The 12,184-nt window shown below is 43.9% G+C and overlaps 1 protein-coding gene across 11 annotated transcripts in view; it reads right to left on the bottom strand.

Moving 5' to 3' along the window:
• The window catches only part of ADGRG2 (adhesion G protein-coupled receptor G2), a 77,602-nt gene that overhangs the window by 11,688 nt on the left and 53,730 nt on the right, over positions 1–12,184 (bottom strand). For 10 of the 11 annotated variants that reach the window (XM_053312987.1, XM_053312995.1, XM_053312988.1 and 7 more), the window contains 4 exons: positions 4,575–4,718; positions 4,305–4,448; positions 2,039–2,084; positions 1,838–1,941 (listed from right to left, as the gene is read on the bottom strand). In XM_053312987.1, the coding sequence (XP_053168962.1) occupies positions 1,838–1,941; positions 2,039–2,084; positions 4,305–4,448; positions 4,575–4,718 (438 nt within the window). The remainder of the gene's footprint in view (positions 1–1,837; positions 1,942–2,038; positions 2,085–4,304; positions 4,449–4,574; positions 4,719–12,184) is intronic. The other variant, XM_053312994.1, reaches the window with a different exon arrangement.

The raw sequence follows: 12,184 nt of genomic DNA, 5'->3' as shown, positions 1-12,184 counted from the left end.
ATACATTTGGAGCTTTCTCTACAGTCTTCTCTAGCCGAGTTGACAACTGGTTTGTAAATATGATCTAAAAGGCAGACACCTTGTTGATATACCCTGGTTTGTGCATGCATAACTGGCCCACTGCAGTAACGATATGTCCCAAAAACCATGGTTAAGATATCAGAAGTTCCCCACATGATCTTGTACTTGCTCTCATGTGAATTTCTGCTTTCTTTTTCAGCTTTAACCATACTTAATGTTACATCTGCGCCAAGGTTCACCAAAACCATGGTTAGCTTTAAACCAATGTTTAAAACTAAACTCTGGTTTCAAGTTAATTATGGGGGAGGAGTAGCATTAACCTTAACACAGATGTAACACTGCACTGTGTTTTTGTTAGACAAAAAGAAAGGAGGGAGTATAAGTGACGATGGAGATAGAAGGAGTTCACAAACCAGGGGATTAAAACATGGTTAAGAGATTGGGAAATGTTACATAACAAAAGCCCTGCTGGATAAGGCCAAGGCCCATCCACTCCAGCATCCTGCCTCATGCAGCAGCCAATCAGGTCTGCAAGTGGGGAAAAGAGGGAAACTTCCCCCTCCCTTGGTGCTCCCTAGCACCTGGTGTTCGGAGGCATGCCACCTCTGATTCTGATGGAAGTATATCACTGTCAAGGCTAGTAGCCAATTGGCAGCCCTATCTCCATGAGTTTATCTAATCCTCTTTTAAAGCCATCTAGATTGGTGGCTATCTCCACATCCAGTGGCAGCAAATTCCATAGATTAACTACATTGTATAAAGAAGTACTTCCTTCCTGAATGTCGCAGCATTTAGCTTAAACAGATGGACCCAGTTTCTAATATTATGAGAGAAAAATATCTCTCTATCCACTCTATCCATGCTGTGCATAATTTTATACCCCTCTATCTTGTCCCCCAGTTACCTGCCTTCTTTCTAAACTAAAAGGGCCCACACATTGTAGTCTTTCCCCTTGGGAGTGTTGCTCCAAACAAACCCCTGATCAATTTCGTTGCCCTTTGCACTAGGATTTTGTAGCCTGTTTACTTATTACAGTACATAAACAAGCTAATTGGGAACTACTGCTAGGAACAAATCTGGGGAGGGAACAAACCCCAGCTCTCTCCCATTTGTGGACCTCTGATCTAGACTGAGGTTATAGCCATATTTTAGTAGTTTTAAGGATTATAGACACAGCATAGAATTTTGCAGTTAACTCAATTTCTCCCCCATGGAGGAGTTTGACTTTCACTGGCTCATAGCAATAAAAGTCATGAGCCAATAAAAGTAATGTCCCTGATGCCTAATAGGAATGTGCACAGAACTGCGGTGGGACAGTTTGAAGGCAGTGGGGGGTCTCCCTTTAAGAACGGGGGGGGTGTACTTACCCCTCCCACCGCTTTCCCCCCACCGGTGTCAGTTTTTTAAAAAGCCCATCAGGGAGGCAGCGTATCTCCCTGCCGCCACGTTGCCCTTGTTTTCCGTATATGACTGGAAGTTGCCGGCGTACATTGGTGACTTCCGGTCATATCCGGAAGATGAGGGCAAAGGGGCAGCAGGGAGGTACACTGCCGCCCCGATGGGTTTAAAAAAAAAAACCTGACACCGGCGAGGGAAATGTGGCAGGAGGGGTAAGTGCACCCTCCCCCTGCTGTTAAAGGGAGACCCCCTGCCACCTTCGAACCAGCGGAAACTCCGGTTCTTCGAACCGGTTTGGAGGCCCATAAAGGACCTCTGAACTGATTCCATGCACATCCCTAATGCCTAATGACAAACCACTTTCAAGATCTTTGGGCATAAAGAGCTCTTGTGCCATTTTTGTTCATACCGGCCTTACCAGTAATACTCCAAAGCTTGTGAGGTGGTTGCAGCTACAGATTGTTTCATTTGTCCTTCTCTCTGTAACCACACAGCCTTCATAGGACCAGCCTCCTTTGCCACCTGTCAGAAATGAAAAACTTCCAGTATTACAAATATCACAGCTAGTTTTGAAGATTTATATACAATTAATACGAAGGGCATGGCCAAACAGACTTGCCATTTTTAGTGAAGTCCCAGAAGGCACATCTCACAGTCAAATGCTCCTATTGGAGGGAGGGAGTGGGGGTGGGGGAAGAGATAATTACTGATCTTCAAAGTATTCTGAAACCAAACCAGATACTACATGAGGAAAGATACAACATAAAGGTTTTTGCTTGCATATAGGTGAGCCTGTTTTTCACACATAAACTAAGATAAACATGCCATAGCTTCTTCTTGTGTGCCCTTTCACTATTGTCTAAGCCTCTCTTCTTTCTCCATTATCAGCCCCGTACTCTTCCTGCATTTTTTCTTGTCCATCTAATGAAGATAAATTCTATGAGACCAGACCATGTCACGTCATGGTCATTATGCAGTGCATGTCATGGTCATTATGCAGTGCCAAATGTTACATAGCAGTAATAGTCATAGGAAAACCAAGCAGAGGTATGTGAAGGACACTTTTATGGTCCTTGTTCTGTCCCAAAATGACTAGTAGTGCTGGATTTACAAGGCAAATGCCCTTTTGGGGAGTTTTCCCTTGAATTATCTGTAGTCACAATTACACTGAGCATTTGTTTCCACTACCACTTTCCAAAGCTTTATATGATTTTGACCTCTACTGCAGCTTGATGCTAACCAGGGCATCTGCACTGAAAACACATGAAAATTGGGCGGCCTTTCAATGTTTTCCCAGTGATATGGGAGTCATAGGCAGATTCCATGCAACTGGAAGAATGTATAAATAGTCCAATCATACAGGCAGGGCCAATTCCCATGAAATTTGCATGTTCCGCTGGCAAGGTGTCAATTCCATAGGAACAACCTACAGCATTGACACTGTTCATGTTGTACGGGTCATACAGATGTAACATCTGACTGTAACAAAATTTGCTTATGGTCAGATAAAAGATCACTGCATGGTTGGAGTACAGTTACACAGAGAGAGGGAGGGAGGGAGGGGCGTAGGTACAATTGTTACACTAAAACTTGTACCTATTTTTTATTATTATTATTATTATTATTAAATTCAATTTCTATACCGCCCTTCCAAAAAATGGCTCAGGGAGGTTTACACAGAGAAATAATTAATAAATAAGATGGCTCCCTGTCCCCAAAGGGCTCACATTCTAAAAAAAACACAAGATACACACCAGCAACAGTCACTGGAGGTACTGTGCTGGGGGTGGATAGGGCCAGTTACTCTCCCCCTGCTAAATAAAGAGAATCACCACGGTAAAAGGTGCCTCTTTGCCCAGTTAGCAGGGTTAGCTAGTTGAAGAGGAACAAGTTTTCCACTTCAACAAAATGTACTGTTGAAGTGTGAGTAGACAGAAATCCTGGGATTTTATTTATTCCCCCTGGTTTAAAACTTGAGACAGACTTTTACTTGGTGCACATATGTGAAAGTTATCCTAGTGAAAAATGTTGGAAATATGATGGAGACAGTATTTATAGAAGACCAGGCTCCACTGAAGAAAGAGTGAGGTCGTTCTCACGACCAGCCCTACTCAGGGCAGTGCTAGCTCAGATAGGGCTGGTCATGAGAAGCGTCAGGATCACTCCTGATCCTGGAGCTTTGACCCCAAGTAGCCCAGGTTTGAAACCCAGGCTAAAGGTGAGGTAGGACAACGCACATGCGCCTCCTGCTAACTGCCTGTTCGTGTGGATGAGCGTGATGCTGGCAGCCATTTTTACCAAAGAGGCTGGGAAAAGGAACATCCCAGCAGCCAGAAGATATCCTAGTGCACCCCAGTGCATTTTGGGATATGTGGTGGCCTGGCTGCCTATTCCCTGCCTCACATTCGCTGCACCAGTCACCGCCTCACTGCTCATCCGGGTAAGTGAGCAGCAGAGCCTTCTGCAGGCTTGGATTGTGTGGGGGAAGTCAGGTAAGCTTCTTTCTCCCGCCCACCCCCCCACACCAACCTGTCCCAACCCCGCCAATTGGATTGTATGAACAACCTCTGTCTCTCAGGTATAAATCGACTCTCTTGCCATGATTTCTTCATCTCATTAATTCATGCAGATTTACAGACATAATGGTCCCCAAAGTAGAAAGAACTTGGCACAGTCAAGGGTATTAAGGTAGATAAATTTGAGAAATTACACAATATTTCCAAACTAATTTTCCACCACAAAATTAAACATCTTTAAATATTCACAAGATTGAAAAATTCTTAATACATGAAGTGATTGTACAGTCATGTCCAATTACTCTAAACATAATTCTTTAAAAACAGATAAAAATACATTTTTGAATTACTTCCATTTTCCATTTGTACCTGTTCCAGTTCCGTTTGAACCTGAGTAGGCATGGCATTTTGTAGTGTGACAGTAACATTAGTCTTCAAGTTGTTAATTGTGAGGTTAGCAACACTTGATGATATAACATGGCTGATCAGAGACAAATTTTTCAGTGAGGGGTCCTGGAAAAAAACCAACAACCCTCATATTCATTTACTTGGTTTAAATTTTTTAGAATTAGGAAGGAATGCTAGAAGCAATAAACTAAATTTAAAATATCAAATCTGTTTTGAGTGCACACAAATTACCTGAAACAAAGTTGTCTTTTCAAAAAAGTTAAATGTAATTCTAGAAGCTTCTTGCATAGCTTTAGATGACAAATTTCCCATTACTGAGGACGGAAGTGTAATGGCTCCAACATTCTTTGTAGGTGCTTGATTTCCCAGAGTAACCTAAGCATGGGGGAGAAAAGAGAAAATAACTTTGGTTACAAAATAACGATAAAATTGGGGTTTAACCTAGTTCGCAGCTCTGGTTACTGAATAGACTAAAGAGAGCATCTCATCTCATACTATATATTATTTAATAATAGCCTTGTGCAGATGTTATCTATGCATCCAGTGGACATGTGGGGGGGGGGGGACCAGTAGGTTCTGGCCCAATTCCTTATGCATTCGTTGAACACCTGAACAGATCCCCTATGCAAAAACAATGCCAAATCACATGGACATGTCCAACACATTGAGCTGCCCCTACAAAGGTCCTGTTAAATAGGAAAGGAACATAAGAAGCTGCTTTCTACCCAGTCAGACCACAAGTCCATCTAGATTGGTATTGTCTACATAAACTGGCAGGGGTTTCTCCACGGTTGCAGGCAAGAATCTCTCTCAGCCCTAACTTGGAGATGCCAGGGAGAGAACCTGGAACCTAGAAGCTCTTCCCAGAGTGGCCTCATCACCTAAGGGGAATATCTTACAGTGCTCACATGTAGTCTCCCATTCAAATGCAAACCCAAGTGGACCCTGCTAAGCAAAGGAGACAATTTATGCATGCTACTACAAGACCATAGGGACATGGAAAGCTTCCTTATACCAGGTCAGACCATTGGTCCATCTAGATTGGTATTACACAGACTGGCAGCGGTTTCTCCAAGGCTTCAGACAGGAGTCTCTCTCAGCTCTATCTTGTAGATGCCAGGTAGGGAACTTTGAACCTTCTGCATGCAAGCATGCAGGTGCTCTTCCCAGAGTAACCCCATCCCCTAAGGAAAATATCTTATAGTGTTCACACATGTAGTCTCCCATTTAAATGGAAATCAGGGCAGACCCTGCTTAACAAAGAGGGAAATTCATGCTTGCTATCACAAGACCAGGTCTCCTCACACAAGGATGAGAAATCAGACTATGCCACTATGACTGATTGATTGATTAAGTGTTGTCAAGTAGGTTTCAACTCTTAGTGACCACATAGATAGATTCTCTCCAGGATGATCTGTCTTCAACTTGGCCTTTAAGGTCTCTCAGTGGTGCATTCATTGCTGTCGTAATCGAGTCCATCCACATTGTTGCTGATCATCCTCTTCTTCTCTTTCCTTCAATTTTTCCCAGCATTATGGACTTCTCAAGGGAGCTGGGTTTTCGCATAATGTGTCCTAAGTATGATAGCTTGAGCCTGGTCATTTGTGCCTCGAGTGAAAATTCTGGATTGATTTGTTCTATGATCCATTTGTTTGTTTTCCATTCTGTATCCTCAAAAGTCTTCTCCAGCACCAAAGTTCAAAAGCGTCAATGTTTTTTTCTATTTTGCTTCTTCAAAGTCCAGCTTTCACATCCATTGAGTGTCATGGGGAAAACCATGGTCCGAACGATTCTAATCTTTGTAGGTACAGACACGTCACGCATCTAAATATCTTTTTTAAGGCTTTCATTGCAGCCCTAACAAGTGCTAGTCTGCAGCGTATTTCTTGACTGCTGGATCCTTTACTGTTGATGGTCAATCCTAAAAGGCAGAAGGTATCTACCACTTCAATGTCTTCATTGTCAATTCTGAGACTGGTTGCTTTACGCATTGTCATTCGTTTAGTCTTCTTTACATTGTCATAGTCCCATTTTCTCACTGTGCTCCTTGACTTTCATAACAAGAGCTTGCAGATCATCCTCATTCTCAGCTATAAGCTTGGTATCATCAGCATAGCGCAGGTTATTGATGTTTCTTCCTTCAACTTAAAACCACGCTTATCTTCTTCCAATCCAGCTTCTCTCAGTATATGTTCAGCATATAAGTTGAATAAATAAGGAGAAAGTATACAGAAAGTATACAGAAAGTATACTGTCTTGTCTTACTGCTTTGCTGAGCTAGAACCAGTCTGTTTCACCATGTTCTACTTGACTGTGGCGTTCTGTCCTGTGTATAGGTTTCTCATGAGAACAATGAGATGTTTGGAGACTCCCATTTTCTAAGGATATTCCACAACTTGACATGGTCTTGATACTTGACATGGTTGACGCAATCAAAGGCTTTTCTGTAGTCAATAAAGCACATATTGACTTCTTTCTGGTATTCTTTGGCTTTCTCAGTTATCCAGAGTGCATCAGCAATGATGTGTCTTGTTCCTTGGCCTTTTCTACAACCAGCTTGAACATCTGGCATTTCCCTTTCCATGTAGGGCTCTAATCTACATTGGATGATTCTGAGCATTATTTTGCTAGCATAATAAATTGTGCGATGGTTTGTGCAATCTGTTTTCTTTGCACAATCTCTTTTCTTTGGTATGAGTATGTATACTGACCTCTTCCAATCTGTTGGCCACTGTGTCATTCTCCAGATTTGCTGGCATAGTTTGGTTAGAACTTTGACTGATTCTTCTTCTGGTGCTTGCCATATTTCTGTAGCTATTCCATCAATTCCTGTAGCTTTCTGACTTGGTAATGACCGGGGTACTGATCTGACTTCATCTTCCCATACTAGAGGTTCTTGCAAGTAGGGAATATCTTCTAGAGTATCTTGGATGTTGACGTCCCTGCTGTACAGATTTTAAGTATACTCTTTCCATCTCTGTTTGATTTTCTCTGAATCAGTTACTATCTGTCCTTTGGCATCCCTTAACATACCAATTCGAGTTTGCAACTGCCCTCTGAGTAGAGAGAGGGCAGTTTTGGAAAACTTGCCTTGTTTTTCCGTGTCTATTTCCACCCTCAAGGTCTTTACAGATGTCATTGTAGTACTGCTCCTTGTCTCTTCTAACAGCTTTCTGAAATTCCCTATTAAGTTCCTTCCTGGGGTCTTTATCTTTCTTTCTTTGGCTTCTCTCCTCTTCTTGGCAATTTCCACCATGTGTTCTGGCATCCATTTTGCTTTCTTCTGTTTCTTGGTCTTTGGCAGTCTGTTTTCACATTTTGCTACCTTAAGCGCAGCAGGGAAACAAGCAGAAGGTTGCCGGTTCAAATCCCCGCTGGTATGTTTCCCAGACTATGGCAAACAGCTATATCGGGCAGCTGCGATAAAGGAAGATGCTGAAAGGCATCATCTCATACTGCATGGGAGGAGGCAATTTATTTATTTTTTAATTTATTTATTTGATTTGTATACCGCCCTTCCAAAATGGCTCAGGGTGGTTTACAATTAAAACACATAACTAAAACAGTAAAGAGCTAAAACAAATTAAAAAGCAATATAACAATTAACAATTTTAAAACATTTTAAAACAATTAAACAATTACAGTGATTAAAAACCCCGAAATCAGGTTTTGAATTTTAAAATAAACCAGAAATTAAAACCCCTACAATTTAGGAAGCTGAGAAAGCTTAGGTGAAAAGAAGGGTTTTCAGGTGTTTTCTGAAAATTGCCAGAGATGGGGAGGATCGTATCTCAGCAGGGAGCGCATTCCACAATCTCAGGGCAGTGACCGAGAAGGCTCGTCTCTGTGTAGCCACCAAATGAGTTGGCGGTAACTGAAGACGGACCTCCTCATATGACCTCAGTGGGCGGTGGAGCTCATAACGAAGAAGACGCTCTCTTAAGTACCCAGGGCCTAAGCCGTTTAGGGCTTTGTAAGTTATAACTAGCACTTTGTATTTTGTCTGGAAACCTATTGGCAGCCAGTGTAACTCCATCACTAAAGGAGTAACATGGTCTCTCCAGGATGACCCAGAGACCAACCTGGCTGCCGCGTTGTGAACCAATTGAAGTTTCCGGACTACATACAAAGGGAGCCCCACATAGAGCGCATTACAAAAGTCAAGTCTGGAGGTTACCAGCAGATGTACCACAGTTCTGAGGTCATTGATCTCAAGAAACAGGCGCAGCTGGCGTATCAGCCGGAGCTTATAGAAAGCACCCCTGGCCACCGCCTCAACCTGAGAAATCAGAGAGAGGTGTGAATCCAGAAGTACTTCCAGACTGCGAACCTGTTCCTTTTGGGGAAGCGTGACCCCATCTAGAACAGGCAGATCAAAATCGTTTCTAGAGTTCTGACCCCGCACAATAAGTACCTCCGTCTTATCTGGATCCAGCTTGAGTTTATTCTCCCTCACCCAGCCCACTACTGCTTCCAGGCAGGCATTTAGGGAGGATATGCCAGCTCCTGGAGAAGTTGACATGGAGAAGTAGATCTGGGTGTCTTCAGCATACTGGTAACACCCAGCTCAAAATCCCCTGATGATCTCTCCCAGCAGTTTCATGTAGATGTTAAAAAGCATTGGAGAAAGTACGGAGCCTTGAGGGACACCTTACTTAGGCTCAGATTTTGAAGATCAACAGTCTCCAATTGACACCATCTGGAATCTATCCGAGAGGTAAGAGCAGAAACACTGTAAAACAGTGCCTCCCACCCCCAACACCCTCAGACGTTCCAGAAGGATACTAAGGTCAATAGTATCAAAAGCCGCCGAGATATCCAAAAGGACCAACAGAGTCACACTTCCTCTGTCAATTGCCAATTGGAGATCATCTATCAAGCCGACCAAGGCAGTCTCCACCCCATAGCCCGCCCAAAAACCAGTTTGAAATGGGTCTAGATAATCAGTTTCCTCCCAGACCGCCTGGAGCTGAGAGGCCACCACCCTCTCAATTACCTTCCCCAGCCATGGGAGGTTGGAAACAGGCCTATAATTGCTCAACTCTGAGGGATCTAATGCAGGCTTCTTCAGAAGAGGTCTAATGATTGCCTCCTTAAGACAAGGAGGCATCCTGCCCTCCGTCAGAGAAGCATTTATGATTTCCACCAGGCTGTTTACAACAACTTCCCTGCTAGATCGAACAAGTCATGTTGGACAAGGGTCAAGAGAACAAGTGGTAGGCCTCACTGATCCAAGCAGCTTGTCCACATCCTCAGGAGTCACAAACTGAAACCGATCCAGTTGAATCACATAAGAGGAGTTGTTGGGCACCTCCAGCTCAGACATCAAATTAATTGTGGAGTCTCCATCTAGGTCAGCTCAAATCCGAGATATTTTATCTGCGAAAAACTCTTTAAACACATCACAGCGGGTAACTGATGACTCCAAATTCTGGTTCAAGGGAGGGAGGGCAGATACTAATCACCTCACAACCCTGAACAACTCAGCTGTATGTGAATTCACAGAGGCAATACGGTCAGAAAAGAACCGCCTCTTTGCCGCACGTATTGCCTGAGCATAGATCTTTAGATGTGCTCTATGTTGCAATCTGTCAGATTCGAGTTGAGTCTTCCTCCACTTGCGCTCCAGTCGCCTACCTTGCCGCTTCAGCCCCTGTAGATCTTCTGTATACCAAGGGGCCAATTTTGGAGCGGGTCGGAGGGGATGCTTGGGAGCAATCGTGTCTACTGCCCTGGTGAGCAAGTTGTTCCAATTCTCAACCAGGGCATCAACAGGATCACCAGCAAAGCCAACATTAAATCCCTCCAAGGTTTCTTGGAATCTTAATGGATCTAATAACCTCTTCGGGCAGACCATTGTAATGGGCCCCTCGCCCCTGCAGAGGTGGGAAGTGGTTGTAAGTCCGACCTTAACCAGATGGTGGTCTGTCCATGACAATGGGGAAATCACAGGAGTCCCCATCCATGGAACACCAACCTAATCAGAGTAAAATACCAAATCAAGCGTGTGACCTGCAATATGCGTCGGTCCAGAGACCACTTGGGATAGGCCCATAGTTGTCATGGCCGCTATGAACTCCTGAGCTGCCCCAGACAGATTGGTCCCGAAATGAACATTGAAGTCCCCCAGCACCTAGAGTCTGGGAGACTCCAACGCAAGTTCTGCAACCAAGTCTGTGAACTCAGTAAGGGATTCCGCTGGGCAGCGGGGCCATTGGTACACCAACAGAAGTCCAAATCTATCCCTGGTCCCCAAACTCAAGTACACACATTCAGTATGGCCCGGTACCCTGACAGGGACCCTGGTAAGGGAGATGTTATCCTTATAGACCACAGCCCCCCCCTCCCCGCCCATGTCCCCTCACCTGCTCCTCTACAGAATATCCTGGAGGGAGAAGCTGGGACCAAACTGGACTACTAGCCTCCCCCAACCAAGTCTCGGTAATACATACTCGGTAATACATACCCTTTATCCATGATCAAATCATGGATGAGTTCAGATTTATTTTGGACTGACCTGGCATTACAGAGGAGCAGGGGAAAGCTATGTGGGTTGTTGGCAGTGCTCCCCGAGGTCAAAGAGCTGGCAGGACAGCTGGAAGGGGAGACCACTATTAAATTTCTTACCACCCTTCTCCTGGAACGGCCTGCTGACCTGCCAACATTACTCCTTCTATTCCCCACCACCACCGGGATGGCTGCCCCATAGTCAACGAAGGCACTCCCTGTCTCCCCATCTTCAGAGGAACCCAAACACATTACAGCAATTTCAACCCAAGTCTAAAACAGCTTAAAACTAATTAAACAGAAGCCCTCTAGCCCTCACCCTTGCCCTCGTTCTCCCCCGTAGTGGCTCCCCCAAAGTGGCGAGCCTCTTTGGTGTCGCCCCTTTGGTGGCGGGCCCACCACTGGCGGACCTGCCACCACAAGGAGCCTTCCTATAAAGCCCAAAACTGAGCAGGTGACCTGAGGAACAGCTGAGTCACTTGCAATGGCAAACCCCTCCTGTATTCTACCAAAGAGAACCACAGGGCTCTGTGGGTGCCAGGAGTCAAAATCGACTTGACGTCACACTTTACTTTACCTTTCACATTTCACAAATGCCACCCCCATTATACATGTCAATTTAATTTCAGATGATAACTTCTGCACAGGGCTGTGCTTCATCCCACAAAGAGAAGCATCAGTCAAAAGCAATCCCCTCTGCAGGCCTATTCAGTCTAGTGGGTACCACTGACAGATCGAAGTTCAGTTTTATCTCCTAATCATACATTTTCTTTTTGCAAATGTTAAGGTTTTCCCACCTCATCCCTAGTGGCAATTAGATACACCACATCTTTAAAAAATTAAGAATAATTTTAGGTTAGATTCTGTCATTTCATCATATTTATAATGTTCTCATAGGACATAAGCTCCAAATTATTCTATGATCTGCTCTGGAAAGAATGCCTGTAACTAAACAGATACATGACAGACGGAAGCATGGGACCAGACGGCATGATAAGGGAAGCAATTACACCAGTTTTTGTAAGTTTATGTAATATGTTTTTAAAAGCAGCCTCAACTGCTCATTTTTCAATTATGTATGCAATTATTCAATGTATCACAAAGCCGATCCAGTTGGTCCCCGTCCCTTACATTTGCCATGAGTTGTTTGCAACTTTTTGTCACATGATTGGGACTGATGGAAAGAGGAGTCAGAAGCAGGAAATATAGCACAGAGCAGTGCAAATAGGAGGTTGTGGGTAGGAGAATACAGAAGCAATTGGATCATGAACCAAAAATGTTAACAATTATCTCTTTATTCTAAAAATGTATATCTTATATGAAGCTGCTTTGTA

The sequence above is a fragment of the Hemicordylus capensis genome, chromosome 3, assembly GCF_027244095.1.
Source record: "Hemicordylus capensis ecotype Gifberg chromosome 3, rHemCap1.1.pri, whole genome shotgun sequence".
NCBI classification, from domain to species: domain Eukaryota; kingdom Metazoa; phylum Chordata; class Lepidosauria; order Squamata; family Cordylidae; genus Hemicordylus; species Hemicordylus capensis.
The sequence above is the reverse complement of the archived record's forward strand: the minus strand, read 5'-3'. Positions and strand labels throughout refer to the sequence as shown.